This window comes from Populus trichocarpa, chromosome 4 (assembly GCF_000002775.5).
Source record: "Populus trichocarpa isolate Nisqually-1 chromosome 4, P.trichocarpa_v4.1, whole genome shotgun sequence".
NCBI classification, from domain to species: Eukaryota; Viridiplantae; Streptophyta; class Magnoliopsida; order Malpighiales; family Salicaceae; genus Populus; species Populus trichocarpa.
The window spans coordinates 19715655-19734924 of record NC_037288.2 but is presented as its reverse complement, the minus strand read 5'-3'; the positions used below and the strand labels follow the sequence as shown (position 1 = coordinate 19734924).

The following is a 19270-nucleotide window of genomic DNA, read 5'->3' as shown; positions in this document are numbered from 1 at the left end:
ATTTAAGTTGTAACCCAATGGACCAAATTACACCTTAAGCTAAGATTTAACTCTGTAGGCTGGAGAATCTTAAGCTAGCAATTCCTTCCGACTTCCCTTGTTTGTTAAATAAATAATTTCTTATTCATATGCCCCAACATCAAGAAACAGAATTTCTCCACGTTACAAGTGTATTCTTACATAAACCCAAGAAAGCATTCTTAGAGAAGCACCATTTCTTACTAATCAAAGATGATACACAAGAAGAAGAATCAGGTGAAGAGAGATGAACAAGTAGTTCCAACTCAAACCAGTCCTTGAAGCATAATTTCCGGGAGCTGTTTTGTCCACAATAAAAAAAACACAACATTGTAAGTTTCCAATCATCACGTTAAACCAACCCTCGAAGAATACTACATGCAGCAGTTTGGTAACATAGTTAGCAGTGTTATTGTGAGTAGTTACCTGCGGTAACTGGACAAGTGGACCGTGTGGCGAGAGTTGTGAAGATGCTTTGGTTCTTGTTAAAACCGGCATAGGCACAGGTTGTGATGTTGCAACCAGAAGTTGTCGAGTTGTCGATGGATAACAAGCCACCTTCACATTGCATAACAGGGCAAGTTGACCAGTTGGATGGTTTAATCCCAGATGCTTCACATTGTAATCTGGAAAATGTGTGAAAAGAATTATGCAAATCAACAATTCTCATGATACCCACTTGAGAGAATTTTTCAACACAACAAAGCCATTTGTGCATCAAACTTACGTCCAGTTGTTTGCAGCATCACACTTGCATTTAACACAATTGTTAGCAGTGAAGAAATAGGTGTTGTTAGGAACAAGTAGTGGATAATCTACTGAGTCACTTCTCACCGATGAATTGCAAGCTGTCAATTGACATGATAGGCACATTAAAGAATAACACAGACATTCGAAGACAAACAAGATCAAGAAAGCACAGTGCACTGTCAGAGAATTTTATAGCACTCAATAATTTAGTCATAATACAAACATTAATCGGTCCAAGATGTAGACTGAAACTTAACAGCAGGAAACAATAATAATGCTCAGAGGATGAGCTGTTAACAACTATCATTCAATCTCCACCTTGAAATTCAAATGCACGAAAGCACATTCCTGAAAATGTTTGGCAAATAAAAGTATTCGATCACGTATAGCAAAATTAGAATTATTAATGTGCATGGGATGCACATATAATGCCAATGAGCCTATTGCCTGTAGCTCAACCCGCATCCCGTGCACCCATCTCCCTAAGATGTCTCGGTTTCGATCCTCTTCCTTGCTTTCCAAGAGATAGAGTAGTAAATATCCTGGCAACATACAGAATCAAACAACATCGCACATCGCACATCGCACATCGCCTAGCACTATAGAAGTATTGATTCCCAGCAGAAATGTGAACGCATACTGCACGAGGCATATCTTTTTAGATATGAAGCCTCTTTGCGTAGCATAAGGAGCCAAGAAGACCAACATGTCATGTGAAACAAAGGGCCCATGGATCATACTTTACGCTGTTTGCAAAACTGTGCACACCCTAATCAGTGGGCAGGAAAAGGTTGTAGACGGGTATGGTAGGGACCATACAGATTCAATAAATTGAAAAGACTGGCTGTATCTCACTGCTATTCATTTTGAGATCATACCAAGCCACACGGTGTGACTTGGTGCCTTTTCTATCGGATAATAATAATTATTTGCCACTTTCTAACATTTTAATCTCTATGATTCCAAGCAAACAAAAAGCAAAACAAAATCAAGGAATATCCACTCAGAAAGCAAATCCAAATTTAATATATGCCCACTTCTTCAACCACTTTCTTTTTAAAAATTTAAGCATCTAGTTAAACATCATTTCAAAAGTTATTTAGTCAATTATTTGGAACACGGTTGAAGTTTTTTTTTATAATTTTATATTATTTTAATGTGATGTTATTAAAAATAATTTTTAAAAGAATAAAAAATATTATTTTAATATATTTTATATTAAAAAAAAAAACTATTTCTAATTTTCTACACTCGGCCATTGCCGACATGGTAGACAACAAATATTTCCATGTAAAATTAGAATGAATAGTTTGTTTTTGCCTCAGTTAAAAAGAAGTGTATCTAAGAGTTGATTGGAAAATATCACTTTAAATCTAAAAATAAAAAACAAATGATGCATCCAAGGATGAAATTAGATTAGCTTACCTTGGAGAGGGACATCAAGAACTTGACCAGCTAAGAGAGAACTATCATTAACCCCATTAAGCTTCACTAGTGTATCTGTACTGGTCCCATATTCTTGAGCAATCAACTCCAAAGAACTGCCAGCTTCCACCACGTGTCCATAATGGACAACTTTGACCCCATCAACATCATCACAATTACAAGGTAAAGGAATCCACAATTTCTGCCCAACCTTAATCAGATTAACGTCTGATATATTATTAACAGCAGCAATTTCTTGGTATGTTACCAATCCTGAGAAAACTTCTGCTGCAATATGAAAAAGCCCATCATCCTTTTGAACGGTGTAGATTGGTTGCTTGTTTGAGTGACCAGTGTTGTTGATGCACATGCAAGGAAATGAGATTTTGATGGTCTGGTTTGCAGGTATGGTAGAGTTTGGTAACGTGGAGAGAGGGAGGTTGTTGGCAGCTAAGATGGAGTGTATGTTCTTGACGGAGAAGAGGGTTTTGATGTGGGAGAAAGTTGTTGCGTTTGGAGAGATGTAGTCAATGAGGGAATGGCACGTGGAGGGTGTGCTACATTTGAAGGTTTGGGAAGAAGATCTTGAGTGGAGCGTGGAGAATAAGAGTAGGGTGAGAAGCAGCGGAGTGAAATGGAAACCCATCTTCGCTATGGTGTGATTCCTTGGGAGTCGAAAAGGGGGAGCTGGAGAAGGAGGAGGAAGGAGAAGAGGGGAGGGGGGTGTGGCCCTGTGGGTTATGAGAAGACAGAAGATATTGACTGATTTTTTGAATTCTTTGAATTTTGATTCCTGGGTCGTTTGCTTTTATTAATTATTAAATATGGGATGTTGAAATGTGCACTCTTGCCCATCTAAGATCCGAATTTAAATATTGTTGGAGTTTTACATTATTGTTAATTTTAGAATTTATAGAATTAATTAAAATATATATAAATTAATTACTTGACTTGAAGACTCACGTTATTCTAACAAAAAAAATTCCGAAGTAACGTGTTTGCGTAAGTGGTTCCAGCCTCTTTCGGCCCATGTTTTCGGACGTCGGCTCATGGAATTCGTCGAAAATTCACATATCGTAGTCGACGAGTGCACCACTAAAATCATAATCATTTCGTCGCGAGCTTGCAAAGCCTATTTAGTATTTTGAGTACTTTACTTAAATAATGCATCTACGGGGGATTCTGGACAACTCTGAGTGGTTTATTGAATTCTGATGCCATGCCATGGCTCATGTCATGGTTATGCAGATTAATGTTATCAGAAAGACTACAAGGTTCAATTAGTTTGATGCCTTTAGATCATATTTGCACCACGTTTCTAAAAAATTCAAAAAAAATAATTTTTTCTAAAATTTAATATGGGTTGTATGTTTTGGATTGTTTTGATATACTGATGTCAAAAATAATTTTTAAAAAATAAAATAATATCATTAGCATGTATTTCAGCACAAAAAATTATTTAAAAAACAATCGCTATTACACTGAAAATCATCCTCTTCATATTTAGCTAGCCCAATGTGAGTGACTCCATGGCTCTGTCCTCTAGACTCTAGAGGCAGCATATATGGGTGAACAACAGACAAGAAGCTCAGCAGATACAGGCATGCATGCATGGGACACTGGATAGCATAGAGATCCAACATAACTGGCATTAACAGTGTAAAATGAAATCATCAGCAAATCACCACATTTAATTCCAAACACTAATCACAGCATCTAGATTATTAACATGACCAGGGTTTTACTTAGCCTCACTGTATTTCCATTAATATTCTACTAATTCACCAATTACAAATATTTATTTCATGCTGCAGGAACCCAAAACTAAAACATGACCAGGCAACTCTAATATTTCTAGCAACAAAGTCTAACAAAAAAAATGAAAAACCTGTGACCTGATTTTTTTATAGTATCACCGGGAATACCAAACAAGACATAAAAAACAAAACTTGGGAATAAATTCTTACCTTCTTCTCGCCAAGAAAGTTTCGAATCTTTGTTGCATTGCTGGTGAGTGGTTATATATTTGCGCTGCTGGTGAGTGGAGAGTGGAACCAGTTGTGCTGCTGGTGTTAATCTGCTAGGGTAGAGAGTCTCGGGTGATTTGGAGAAAGGGGAAAGAGGAAAGGGGACAGGGCTGCTGGTGTTAATCTGCTAGGGTTGAAACTGGAGAATCTCGGGTGATTTGGGGAAAGAAAAAAGGGGAAAAGGGGGAAAAGGGACAGGGAGTGATTTGGAGAATTGGAAATGGAGTCATCAGATTTTTTAATTTTCTATCAAACTTGTGCAATCGGTTTGATTTTACTGGTTTTAACGAGTTGGACTGGTTTTGAGCGAGTTTGACCGGTTTTGACTGATTTTACTGGTTTTCGAGTTTTTAACCTGATTTTACATGTTTTATATATTTTGACCGAATCAAAACGTGTTTTTGATAACATAATGAGCCACCACCCTTTGTTCGAATGAGGATCTTTTTTCCTTTACTATTTTAACATCGTCATATAGATTTCGTAATTGATTATAGTTATACGATTTGATCAAGGCATGCTTCTATTTTGGGTCCCTGTAGACTGAATACCAATCCTAAGCTTGGTATTTTTTCCTTTAGATTTCGTAGTTGATTATAGTTATACGCTTTGACCGATTTTACTAGTTTTCAAGTTTTTAACCTGATTTTACATGTTTTATATATTTTGATTTGTAAAATTATACGATTTCACGACTCAAAACATGTTTTGATAACATTGTGAGCCGTCACCCTTTGTTCGAATGAGGATCTTTTTTCCTTTACTATTTTAACATCGTCATATAGATTTCATAGTTGATTATAGATATATGCTTTGATAAAGGCCTGATTCCATTTTGGGTCCCAGTAGACTGAATACCAATCCTAAGCTTGTTCTAAGACAGCTCACATCTCTTGTGATGTTGCGCTTTCATAAACTTTTAGTTTTTTTTTTATAACGTATTGTTTTTTAAAATATTTATTATTTAAAAATATATTAAAATAATATTTTATTATTTTAAATAAAAACACATCAAAATAATCTAAAAATATTAAATATTTTAATTTAAAATAAAAAAAATTAAATATTCTTAAAAATATTCTTAAAACACAGACGAGCAGACTTTTAAAAATTTAATACTTTAATTTTAAAAAAAAAGTGGCGCCAGGAATTCAAGTAATTTATTTACTTAAATGATTAAACATAATCTAGCACAAACTTGGCACTTTGGAGAGCTAGATGGTGGATTACAGTGATATTATTAAATCAACTCCATTCAAAAAATATAATGCTAAGTTTAGTTCAATATATATATATATATATATATATATTCCTTTTTTTAGTTTTTTAGATTTAAATTTGAAGTAAAAAATCGTCTAAAATAGAATTAATTTTAATTTGCATATAAATTAATTTAAATTATATAATATACAGATAAACCTCTCAAATCTAAAGAGGGTTGAATTAAAACCACAAAAGAAGAATTATTCACTTCCGTCTTTGGTAACTAAGCGAGTTTTTGAAAGATCTACAGAGACATCCTTGTGATATAAGTTGTGACCAATGAGCATATATCTTACATTGATTAAATTTTATTTTTGATGATAATGATTCGTAATTGTTTATCTATGATTGTCTAATCGATGCATATGTATGATGAATAAGCACATTATTAATATGCATGTATCATGAAAAACTAGCTAGGATTAAGTGTATATTTGGTAATGTAGCGCAAAGTGTTTTTCAACTTTCACTTAAAAATATATCAAAATAATTTTTAAAATTTTTATTTATTTTTGTCATCAATACATCAAAATTATCGAAAAGTGATGAGTTCTAAAATTTAATATACTTGGGAATAAGGTTGATATTTTAGATAATTGATTAATCTTTTAGTTCAAGCAATATAATTCATTCTCCTTAGACAAGATGTTTGATAGCTTAATATGGAAAGCCCGGGTAGTTGGAAGCTGGTAGCAGGGTGGTGCATGATAAGCTAAGGTGGCTGCTAATTGGTACCTGTAAAAGTTAAGGACTCTCTGATGATTATGTTAGGGTGAGCATTTCTAGTTCAGTTTGAAGGGTTTGTTAGGATTAGAAGAAGAAACAAAAAAGTAGATGGGTCTAGAAAGCTATTTATAGTACCACTAGCTTTTTTATTTCTATTTGAACCGGTTTGGTTTGGTCTGGTTTATTTAGTTTCAGCCTTTTAAAACCGAAACTAGACTGAACCGAATTGTTTTTTTTATTTTTCTAATTGGTTTAATCAATTTTTTTATGATTCGATTTTTTCGATTATTTTTTTTCGGTAACCTCGGTTTAATTGGTTTTGTGGTTTTTTTGCTCACCCCTAGGTCAAGTCAGTAACTTTATAAAGAAAAAAAGAAAGTGATATTTTAGAGAGATAAACTCTGAAAATATATATGTTGAAAGTGTTAAGAATGAAGAGATTGTTCACATTGAAGTTTGAAGGATTCATGGTGTATTTATAGCCTAAGAGTCTTGTTCTTTTGCTGAGAGAAGGGGTTGATGTGTGATTTCATCATTGTGATATTTTAAGTTGTATTATACTTAAAATAATACATATAGAATCAATGAAAAATATCGAGGAACATGCGTGGAGTCTTAGAAAAAAAATCTCAATTGAGTGTTAGGCTCAAGCAAGGTGTCCGAGCCCATTAGAGGTGAAAAATGGGTCCAGACACGCTGTTTGGACCCAAGCATGTTGGGCTTGGGGTGCGCACCCGAGCCAAATGACTGGGGTGCATGCCAACACCCATGTTAGACATCCGCCCACCACCTTCTGTGCTACGCAACACTCCTAGCCAGGTGTTGGGCAACACGCCCAGCACCATCTGGGCGTCCGCCCTGCATAAGCATATGCCCGGGCTCCTTGCCTAATTGGGTTCATGGGCTCGAGATCCTTGCCCGATCCCATGCTTCTTGGATGTTTTCTTTAGGCTTTTTTTAGGTTTTGGGGGCTTTAGGGGGTTTTTTAGGCTTGTTAAGTTTGGATTCATCAGAAACCACACAAAAAAACATCAATTTAATGATTTTTTAAGTCGGACATACTTTTAAAATGCACTCAAACACAATTCTAAATACAAAAACAAACTATGCCTAAATTGAAGAACTTAGTGAATTCATGTAGAATTGACAAATGCTAACATGTTACCTAAAATTGAAAAAGCCTATTCTAAATTGAAAGAGTGTGTCTATCAAAAGGGGAAAGTTTTACTCTTTCCTCGTGACCAAATTAAATGCAACCAAAAGCACCAAACTAGTAAAACAAAAGTCTATAACTAGCAAAGCAAAAGCCTCCATAAATGAAGAATGTCAATAAAAAAGAAGTTTGCATCCTAAATAAGGTTAATTGCTAACCTTTTAGAGGAACACCGAATGGAGTTGCTGCAATAATTAGACTATCATTAGCAATCTCATTAAGCTTTAATAGGGAGTTTTTTTAGCACAATTGCAAAAAAAAAGGGTAAAGTAACATAGTGGGGAAAATATTTAGGGATACAACACAGTTTCATGAATCGTGGATGGCAATTATAATACGCGAGTCACGGATACCATCTGCAACACATGAATCGCAAGTACCATCCATTACATGCGAGTCGCGGATGGAATCTATGACTTTATTTGAAATTAATACCCAGAGAGCTTATTTCTTTCCCTTTCCCTTTCCCTTATTCTTTCCTTCTTTCTCTCTCCCCACAGCAACTCGACGCTCCCCTCTCCCTGTTGTTAGCGCCCTTCCTCTCCTTTCTCTCTCCCCATTACGATACACTCTCAAAACACCACGAGATCACCCATTTATTTCTCTTTAGCCCTATATTTTTGCCCCTCTCCCTCTCTCTCCATCGCAACTCAACCAGTTTTCGGCCAAAACAACCATCACTGGTCACCATCATCACCCATATTATACATTTAGAGGTATATTGAACACTTTTCCTTTATTAGTTTGATGTAATTTATGTTAATGTGTTAATTTGATTTCATACAATGTTAGGGTTTTAAATTAAATAATAGGTTAATTAGATATAATTTGAGTTGATAATTAGGTTATTTTATGAAATGATCAATGATTTTGGGTTATTGTTGATTGTAAATGAACAAAATTATTTTGTTAGAGTTAGTGTTGATTTAGGTTAAATTATGGATTATATCGAATTACGTGTCAAATAATAATATTAGCTATGAAATACACGAATTTGATTGATAATTTTGTTATGGTAGCGAAATTTGATGAATGTAGGTGTTCGCCAATTAATTTGAAGAATTTAGGTTCTAGCCGATTATATTACCGTTATGGTCAATTTTATGGTAATAATATATTTGACATTATCACTTAAAGACCACTATTCAAAGGTTCTAGGCAATAAGAAAAATAAATTGATTCTAATCAACGTATTATTTATATAAATTGAATGTAAAAAATATGCTAACTTTATGGATTGCCATGTGAGATGGTGTAGGGCTAGACATTTCACTTTAAATCATATTTATGTCCACGAGTTTTATCAGGATGAGTTGAATGCACAAAAACCGCATCAGGTATGTGTTACAAATATATTGAATTTTTTGTTATTTGAACATAAATTATTTAGTTTCGATTTGTTTTTTAATATAAATCTTTCATATGTTATGATAAGTTATATGGATGTCATTTATAGAGAACTTAATACTTTCAGATTCACCTATATATAATGAGGGATCTGATATTTGGTTAGTGCATGTCTCATTGCACTACTTCGATATTATTGAGATGTATTGTCCAGATCGAGTAATGCGACCGTTTGGACTATCTCAGCATATACCGGATTATATTATTATCGGTGACGAGCTGCACAATATTAGTCATCAGGGTAAGCACAAGGAAAATTGGTTGGCGAACCATGCATCTTACCTAGATCTTTGAGATGCTAGGAGATATCGTGTTTTTTAGAAGCAACATCAAACGATTAATATAGATACCTGTAAGAGATGGTATTTGTCCATTACGCTTTTTTTCATTACACCTACATGATCATGTTTCTCAAGGCATCCATGCAATTAGATGCATTATGTACCCCAATATCCAAGACATAATCGATTGGTATACAATATTGTTTTACATACAACATTTATTAAACACTGGAATAATGTTATTATAGATGATGACTACTAATTGGTTTTTAATGTATGTATATAGATTCATTACTTGGTACGGGAGGCTCGAAAAGTAGTAACGATTATCTGTAAAGGTGTTAATGAAATGGGACGTATTGTGACCAATATTTGCTCAATTTATGTCGTGGTGGACTTCATGACATAGTTTTTAAACCCGGCCCGGTTCAAGGCCCGGGTTTCGGGTTTTAACCGGGTCGTCAAGGTCAATTCTGATTTTTTTTTAAAATCAAAACGATGTCATTTTAGTAAATAAAAAAACAAAAGTCAACGGGTTGCAACCGGGTTTTTGACATGGTCTTGCCGGGTCAACCCGTCGGGTCACCTCGGGTTTTGACTTTCCCTATTTTTTCTTAAACCCGACCCGGTTCCAGTCCCGGGTCGACCCGCCAGGCCAGACCAGGTTTTAAAATTATGCTTCATGAGATTAAGAAGGTTGAGCGTCTTGAAGTGACATTAGCGGAAGATGAGATTGCTTATCGTAGGAATGCTAGGGATGTTGATTCACCCACAAGTGCCCAAAGTCCATCCACAAACGTCTCAAATCTGTCCATGAGTTGAGGTGATATTGGTCTTCCTCCCACCTTCATGGATATTACAAACTCGTCCTCTAGTTGGATGAGTTGAGGTGATGCTCCAGACCTATCCACGAGTGTTGCATGCCCTTCTATGAGCTAAGACGATTATAGATATAATTACATGTTATTATATGTCATGAGAATTATGAATAGATGTATAATTAGTTTAATTTTAATAAAATATTATGTTATGTTATAATATTATGTTTATGGGTCTAAAATTTCAAGATGACATATTTGTTTCCATATTAAGATAACAACATATTGGATTGACTTGGATCAACCCAAGTAAACATGTCAAATTCATTACCCGGATTATGAGAATATGATAACCCCATATAAAACAAATCAAAACAAATTATAAAACTTAATTCTTAATCAACCAAATATTAAAAGATAAAATTTTAAAAAAAAAAATCAATTAAAAAAACTCTAAAAAATCAATCCAAGTTAACCTATCAAACTCGCAACTCAGGTTATAAGATTGAGATAACCTCATAGAAAGTAAATTGAAATAAATTTAAAAAAAATCTCAATCAACTCAATATTGAAGGATGAGGATAAAAAAACATAAAAAAAACAACCTGAGTTAATTTGTCAAACTCATGACCAGAGTCATGAGACCGAGATAACCTCATAGAAAAAAATAAAAAATATGACATGATTTAACCCATGTCAACCTGCCAAATTCTCAACTCTAATTTCGAGATTGAGATAACCCCGTAAAGAGTAAATCAAAACAAATTATAAAACTCAATTCACAATCGATTCTATCAAACTCAATGTTAAACAATGAAATTTGTAAAAAAAAAAAATGATTAAAAAATGACACAAAATTGAGCTAGGTCAACTTGGGTTAACCAGTTAAGCATTATTTCTGGGTCTTGAGGCTGAGATAACCCAATAAAAAGTAAACCAAAATAAATCATTAAGTCTGATTCTCAACCAAACACAATATTAAACAATAAAATCGAAAAAAAAATTAATTAAAAAAAAATTAAGTTAACCCGTCAAAGCCGTGACTCGGGTCATGAGACAATAACAACCCAATAAAAAGCAAATCCAATGTTGAAGGACGCGCGATCCAATTCCTGAGACCGAGATAACCTCTTAAAAATAAAATAAAATAAAAAGTTCATTTAACCGAGATTAAAATGTCAAAACCTGTGACCTTGATCATGAAACTAAAATATCTTCATAGAAAGCAAATTAAAACAGTTTGTGAAGCTCAATTCTCAACCGAATCAATATTAAATTATAAAAATTTGGAAAAAAAAATCAATTAAAAAAAATATAAAAAACAACCCAAATAAACCTGGGTTAACATGTTAAGGATTATTCTCGGACCATGAGACTGAAATAACCTAATAGAAAACAAACAAAACAAATCATAAAATTTAATTCCTAATTAATCCAATATTAAATGATGAAATTGAAAAAAAAATTGAAAAAAACCCAAGGCAATCGTTAACCCATCAAAGTTACGATTCGTATAATGAAAATAAAATAACTCAATAAAAAATAAATATAATATTAAAAATAAGATTTGTTTTTTTAAAAAAAAAAAACCATTGATTTAAAAGAAAAAAAATTATACTAATAAATAGAGATACAGTTAAAAAAAAACCTCTTTTTATTTTTTGGTTAATGTTAATTGTGAAGACAGTCATTATCAGTCCACCGAGTCAATGCTTGATTTTAGTATCATCCTCTTTTGACAGGCAAAAGCTTATCTCTAACATGTACAGAGAAGGAAAAGGATACAGAGATTCCCAAAACAGTTTATATGTTTTTTTTCTGATAGTAGGTGCTCAAGAATTCCACGATGATGTTGAAAGAATTGATACATTCATTATCCATTGACTGGAAACTGTGGCATCCGATCATCCAGAAAGTGTGGATCGGTTTCGCTGTAGAACGAACCTTGGAGGCAAGAAGCAAGAAATGGTTATGAAAATTGAAGACCAAGTAAAATTGAACCAGACACCATAAGACTTGAGCCTTTTCTCAACATTTTGGTGAATTTACTGAAGTAAAACCTAGAAAGTGATAAATATGGAATTTTCTCAAAGATTGCTTCTTAATCATACCCACAGCTTAACTGTTGATAAAGATCACAGTTTACATTTGAACAATAAGATGTGGAGAGAAGTGCAGAAGCAATTTCTGGGATAAATACAACAAAGAAAAGAAAAAACGCAGAAATATACATCACTTCTCCTGCAGGCACCGTAGTACTGACTCAGCAAAACTTTGTTGCCTGAAATGCAAAGGGGGGATGAGATCAGAGATTTATACAGTATACAAATAAGATACGTGCCAACAGGAGCTGCATGTCATCAACCATTCTCAGAGATACACAACCAACAGAATCACGTAGATACAGGACATTTTTGGTAAACGATGCCCGTATAAATGCCAAGAGACTGAGAAAAACATAGTCATAGGCTGGTAAGCATCATCCTTTCTCTTGTCCGTAGTCGGAAATTATGTTGCCGGGCAAAACTAACGCAAGTTATAAACATATTGCCATGCATATATGCAAAGCTAATATCAAAGCGGAAGTGTGTGACTATCAGGTGTGTCATAAAACAAAAAGGACAGCAAAAGACAAGGAAAGGTGTTTGGCTTACTTGCGCTCTCTATGTTTTGGGCTAGGGCGAGAATACTTTAGATATCCATCCCAAGGAACTTTTTTGAGACCTGCTCGGACAGATATAATGTCTCTGACCCTGCACAAATGCATTGGAATTGAACCAAATAAATTTATTATTAGGAATTTTACAAAACACATGTCAATGTAAAATACAGAAAGGGTGGAAAAGAATGTATATACCTCTCTGCAAACTCAATGGCGGTCTCTCCAGGTCTCAGATTTTGGGGCTCCAAGTACCACACATCACAAACAACAGCCCAAGATGTCATCAGCTGCAACAGATGCTTTGTGAAAGACTGCCTGCAAATGAGACATTTAAGCATGTTTCTCGACCATAAAAATACCCCAACCTCCTCCCATTTTGAAAAATGCATACTCTCTAGGAAATGCTGGGATATATATAAAATACAGTCAATAGAAGAAAAGCCATGTTGGGATATGTATAAAAGACAGTCATTAGAAGAAAAGCTTCTTACTTTCGGCTGTTCCAAAAGGCATCTACGAAAATTTTGTTGTACTTGATTGCGATTGGACAAACAGTTGAGTCTAGTTCAAACGCACCCTGCACATCATCAAACAATATAAGTTACAGAAAACATGCATTCCAAGCTTAAAGAAGCAATAATTTTTATGTTGAATATTCATACCTTCTTAAACATCACAGTATAATGGTTATTTACACAAGTTCCTTCTGGAAATATGAGAAGAGGGTTGTTGTCAGCTTCCTGAACATGATCCCGTAACCTGAAATATACAACTCCATATGATCATGAAGAGAACATCATCTTCAAGAACAGTAATTTTAACACCAGCATTTACACCTACTTCTTTGCTACAATCTCACGATCCTTTGCCTCTGCACGATTGAACCAGATACATCCTACACTCTCTAATATTGTGCTTTGCAACAGCCCTGCATTTAGAGCAACCACCATTCAATTTAATAAATACACTATGCTATACTACATGACAATCCTTTCAGCTTGGCCACCACATTTCTTACTATCTATAAACAACCACCACAAAGGACTTGAAGCAAAATAACTAGTATAAGAGCTGGGATTGCACTATTTCTTCCTTCAAAATTGTACTTGTGGGATATTATCAGTTACACATAATTCAGGGATCCTTTGATATTTGTTGACAGACATATAACTCAGGATGTAACTGTTAATTGGATCAAATATCTGAAATAGATATGAAGCCATTTCTCACTTACCAACCCAACCGGGGTGTTTCTGCATAATCACAGCAAATGCAGTCATCTGTTCCAGGATAATGAAATCGATCATGGAAGTATGATTGCTCACAAAAACCTGTTCAGCAGCAAGTTTATGCTAATAAGTGAGTGTGAATAAAATTATTGGATATGCTCAGATCAAAAAGAAAAAAGATTGACAAGTGAAAAAATTAAAACCTATTAGACATAATCACATCAAAAAAGTTTATACTAGAACGAACCTGTTTAGGCCGTATGCTAGGTCGTGGTCCATGGTACTTGACAACTCCAGTCCATGAAGCAACAAAGAACATGCAAATTAACTCCACCAAACACCTCTGAGAATAAATTAAAAAATATGGAATACATTCAGCACAGTTTGCAATAACCACTTCTAGAGATTTTAGAACATTAAAATATAGAAAAACCAGATTTTCACAATTGTCTTCTCTAATATACTTATATATTAACTCTGAGAAAGAGTAAGAACTTCAACAAATAAATGATCGACACCTCTATTTTTTTTCTCAATTTGTCGTGCCCTTTCAGCAGAAAATGCACTGGAATGTAGGATGAAAGAAAAATAATCCACCCAATTGCCAGTACCAGAACCCTGCAGATTTCATTGAAATACATCAACCAGCTAGATTGAACAAGAGTTCACTGTAGCAACTTATTTGAAGATAAACCATCATATCAATCAGACTTTCGTAGGGGACACAAAAATTTGTAAAAAGATAAGGAGCAGCAAATAAAGAACATCAGTTCATCTCTTCATTATGACATTTTAAAACTCCATAAAGTCAAGAATCAAAATGAGAACTCAAATTATCTAAATTGGCACAGAGACCAAGCTTCACTTTAGTGACCCTTGGGATATATATAGAAAATATTGTAGTCAGCAGATAACTAACCTGACAGGGAACAAAATCCCATACCGAATCACCACACCGCAGCACCAAAGGGGAAACAAATACACATTCCAGTTCCATGGTTCTGGAGGATTCGACTTGAAACATCGTGTGAATGAATCCTGGTTCATTCATTGTTAAATTTGAGTTTAATCCAAATAGGGTTAAATTTCCTTATTGAGCCGATTATTTTGAATCAAGAAAATCAGGTTATTTTCAATGAGCAAAACCCAGCTAGTTATACTGTTGCATGTTTATATTGCTTCTTTGATCTCAAGTTAATCAGAAAATTACTCAAAAAAAAAAGAGACCGAACTTGAAAATAAATAATAGCCCATAATTACTTTTCCGTTAAGATTTATTTATATTTTTTTTATCATGATTAACACCTCTTTCATCTAAAACTATGCCCAAATTCCCCTCTTTGAATTCAGTAAAAAAATTTACTTATCATGTAAATGAGTCCTAATTCATTCATTCTCAAATTTGAGTTTAATCTAAACATGAGTAAAATTAATATATAAACTCTCATAGAAAAAACTAAAACTTTTCTTCTAAATCTCCTTATCAAGCCTATTATTTTGAATCAATAAAACAGGTCATTTTCAGCTAACTAAAACAATGTAACCATGCCACTGCATGCCTAAAATCCATGATTAACACTATCTCATCCAGAATTTACATAAAGTTCCTTTCTTTCCATTCAAAAAACATGTTGCGTCACACATTTTCTCTGAAATAAAAAAAAAAGGAATTTGAATAAAACTCACATCAACAATGGCACCAGCTGCCTCCGTAAGAGTAGGTGAAATATCAAGCAAGTCACGCCTGAACAAGAACCAGAGAGACCATCAAGCAAAACCCTATTAAAAATCAAATCTTTACAGCTCTGAAACAGCTAGAAAAACAGAACTTGAAATCAAAGCGTAGCCAAAAAACAGAACCCGAATCAAAAGATTTGAGACAGAATTCATACAGACGAAGCTTGCCCCGAGGCTCCTGAATGGAGGATCCAGAAGGAAGGTAGTCCTCTATATTGGGACGATCCAGGTCTAATTCGATGCTTGATGTCTTCAAATTCCCTGCAGTATCCATTACAATAGATGTGAGCAGTAAGAGCAGGGGGGAATTTATAGAAGAAGAGAGTGTCTTCTGTTTTTTTCTTTTCTTTTCTTTTCCGCGTCCCAAAGCAATCCACTCTTTTGTCTTCTGTTTCTTCCGAGAAAAAAGTATTAATTCTTTAAATTGATTTTCTTAGAATTTATAACGAAGGATGATAAATGTGTTTGATACATACATATATATATACATTCTTACTATGATAGCAGAAAAAAATTAAAAAAAAAAAATGTACAATTGTTGTGGTGGACTGGACGTATCTTGCACGGCATAAACCTAGGAAACCTGCACATGTGACGTGACCGTGTCTGATTAAATAAATTTATACCTTGTATTTTTAATATGGATCTTATTTTATATATTTACTTTTAATTTTTAATTCCCTTTTGTGATTAATTGTAATACCAGTCCTTCCTTGCTAATGATATGTGCCATAGGTTGTATCGAAATTGTGATTCCATTTTGTTTTTTTTTTTTTTTTTCATTTCGTTGTCTTATAATGCGAAGACTATCTACATCTCGAGAGTAGGACAGCGCCGTTCTACGACTAATAGGACGAGGACCGAGACCTGGTTGAGAAAGTGGTCCCATTTTTTTTAAGTATTTTTTAATTGTATATATATTAAAATAATTTTTTTTTAATTTTTAAAATTTATTTATTAAATTAATACATCAAAATAATTTAAAAAATATAAAATTATCATTTAAAGCAAAAAATAAATCAAAAATTTGCAAAACTATGATTATAGTGTCAAACTAAAAAAAAATCAAATTAAAAAAACATAAATGATAGAAAAAAAAATGGTTCAAGTACTTGGGTTTGAATGCACAATTAAAAAAAAATATGATTTAGATTTTAAAAAAATCAAGATGATATTTTTTAAAAAAAATATTGAAACGATAGCATATCATGAGGGTGTTTGGGAGTGTGGTAACGGTTGCTTTTTAAAGTGTTTTTCGCTCAGAAATATATCAAAATAATGTTTTTTATTTTTTTAAAATTATTTTTACATCAGCGCATCAAAATAATTTTTAAATACCAAATAAGATTAATTTAAAGTAAATAAAAAAATAAAAAAAATTCAAAAACACTTTTAAAATGTAAAAATAAACAGGGTATATATCAACCTATGTTAACTCGAGTTAACCTGTTAAATCTACAATTCAGATTATTAGACTGTGATAATCTTATAAAAAAAATAAAAAAATGATGATCATAGAAAAACCAAACTAGAACATATTATGAAGACTAATTCAAGATAAATTAGATGCTTTAAAAAAATTCAATGTGATATTTTAAAAAATATTAAAATGATGATATATTAGATTGATCCAGATTTCAGAGCTTAACCCGTGAATCTTGTTATGAACTAAACAAGGTTTGATAACTTTGTTTTTTTAAAAAATATTTTATTAATTATATAATAAAAAAAGTTAAAGAATGGAATTGAAAGAAAAGAAATTGAAGGGAAAAAATAGGATAAAGTTTTTTAAAAAATGAAAAAAAATAAAAATAAAATAAAAGGAAAGAAAGCCATAAGAAAATAATAGAATGAACCATTTTATTATTAAAGAAAACCATAAGAAAATAAAAGGAAAGAATGGAATTGAAAGAAAAGAAATTGAAGGGTTTAGAAAGGTTTTATTTTTAATTCTTTTACGCCCATTTTATTATTAAACAAAACCATTTTTTGGAAGGAAAAAAAAAACACGATCACGACAGCTGGAACCAACAAGCAACAACCGTCTATTAATTACCGCTACACGTTAACCAAGCTATAATACAAATATACTATTGTGTATTAAAATAATATATTAATTTTATTATTATTTATATAAACAATTAAACCTACCTCGTATCATTGGTTGTTTTGTTAATAAATTATCATTGTGGCAAATTAATAATGATTTTATTTTTTACTTATATACACATATATAAATTTTTTATATTTTTTATTTCAATAATAAAAAGTATTTTTTAACGTTGATATCAAGATTTTAATCTAAAATATCAATGAAGTAAATATATATTTTTTATAGATATTATTGCCTTGTATATATAAAATATGTAAAATGGGTTTACAACAAAGCCAGGGCCTATGAAGAAATTAAAGGATAAAAAATTCAGGAAGTATTTAGTATTATAATAGTTGTAATTTTTAGAGTATTTTTTATTTGAAAATGTATTAAAATATTTTTTTATTTTTTATAATTTATTTTTTATATTAGTATATTAAAACAATAAAAAAACATCAAAAAATTAAAATTTTGCTAACTACAGTTTTTACGGCGAAAACAAACATGCAGACTCATCGACAACTACCGAAAATTAACAAAGAACAGGAGCAATAAACTGATGGGCTATGACGGGAAAAAAAAAAAAAAAAAAACACACCGAAACAGCTCAAACTCCTCAGAGCCCGGATCCACCAAAGGCCTCACACAGCCGCAAATAGAAATGAGCTCTGTCCCAAAATGTGGTGATGGACTTGGACTGGTCTAATTATGTTAATGATATCATATATTCGGAATTATAGTTATGATTAAAATGTTGTTTAAAATGTTTTTTATTTAAAAATATATTAAAATAATATTTTTTATTTTTAAAAAATTATTTTTAATATCAGTATATTAAAATATTTTTTAAATATATAAAAAATAATTTTTAATAAAATTTTAAAAAACACGATTTGCACTATTTTTTCCAAATAAATCTTAGTTTATAATATAAAATGTGTTAAGAAAATTGGATCGAATGTTAAATATTTTAGTATCCTACCTCCTTATCATATCAAATGTTAAATATTTTAGGAAAAATGTCACGTTAAAATAGAAATAAAATCATTTTTAGCTGTAATTCCATATCTAATTAGTAGAAATTTAATATTTTAGTAATGCTAATTTATATGGAAAATAATCCTAATCATACATGTAAGAGATATAATTTTGCAAAATTAGAAAAAATATTTGTATTTGAACGTAATCCCAACAGAAGATGATCAATCGTGTTGCACGCCATTAATCTTCTCATTGGTTTGAATTAAGTGAAAGAAATAAATTAATAAGAAATTAAGTTGTTTTTATACCTGTCTTACACTATATAGTAACCATTAGTTAAGTGATCTACGCTCCATTAAAAGTCATATATTTTTAATTTTTATTATAAAATTATATATACAGATTTTTTCAATGCATTTTTATAGTTTAAAAATTTAAATTCAAATTCAAATCAAAAACTTGATGCATATATATTATCAAATAAATCAAGAATTATGTGTGTGAATAAATAAAAATTCATTAACGATATCTAAAAATAAAACTTGAAAAATCGAGAGACAAATATAAATCAAGATATTTAATCTCGAAAGACAAAACTTTTACTCGATTTAAACAAACAATAATAAAATAAAGACACA

At 32.2% G+C, this 19270-nt stretch overlaps 2 protein-coding genes and 1 long non-coding RNA gene across 5 annotated transcripts; all 3 read right to left on the bottom strand.

The window, feature by feature from the left end:
• Nucleotides 1-97: 97 nt before the first annotated feature.
• Nucleotides 98-2976, bottom strand: LOC7470441 (lysM domain-containing GPI-anchored protein 2). Of its 2 annotated transcripts, none has more exons than XM_002305517.4 (4): nt 2194-2964; nt 746-866; nt 445-644; nt 98-317 (listed from the first exon to the last, which is right to left on the bottom strand). In XM_002305517.4, the coding sequence occupies exons 1-4, from the start codon at nt 2837-2839 to the stop codon at nt 226-228; spliced, it is 1059 nt and encodes a 352-aa protein (XP_002305553.4). In that variant the 5' UTR covers nt 2840-2964; the 3' UTR covers nt 98-225. The 2 variants fall into 2 exon arrangements, 1 of the variants encoding a protein (XP_002305553.4); XR_008059126.1 differs by lacking the exon at nt 98-317 and adding an exon at nt 1087-1310 and having other exon boundaries at nt 630-644; nt 2194-2976.
• A 655-nt stretch (nt 2977-3631) lies between these two features.
• Nucleotides 3632-4420, bottom strand: LOC127905276 (uncharacterized). The gene is made up of 2 exons (XR_008059125.1): nt 4161-4420; nt 3632-3838 (listed from the first exon to the last, which is right to left on the bottom strand). It is a non-coding gene; the product is annotated as an uncharacterized LOC127905276 (long non-coding RNA).
• Nucleotides 4421-11951: 7531 nt separating this feature from the next.
• LOC7466817 (glycerol-3-phosphate acyltransferase 9) lies at nt 11952-16015 on the bottom strand. 2 transcript variants are annotated; one of them, XM_024598973.2, is made up of 12 exons: nt 15712-16014; nt 15506-15563; nt 14739-14857; nt 14338-14437; nt 14067-14162; nt 13825-13921; nt 13431-13518; nt 13253-13349; nt 13082-13167; nt 12786-12905; nt 12583-12681; nt 11997-12209 (listed from the first exon to the last, which is right to left on the bottom strand). In XM_024598973.2, exons 1-12 carry the CDS (start codon nt 15828-15830, stop codon nt 12161-12163), a joined length of 1128 nt encoding a protein of 375 aa, XP_024454741.1. In that variant the 5' UTR covers nt 15831-16014; the 3' UTR covers nt 11997-12160. The 2 variants fall into 2 exon arrangements, with proteins under 2 accessions (XP_024454742.1, XP_024454741.1); XM_024598974.2 differs by lacking the exon at nt 14739-14857 and having other exon boundaries at nt 11952-12209; nt 15506-15598; nt 15712-16015.
• Nucleotides 16016-19270: the final 3255 nt, after the last annotated feature.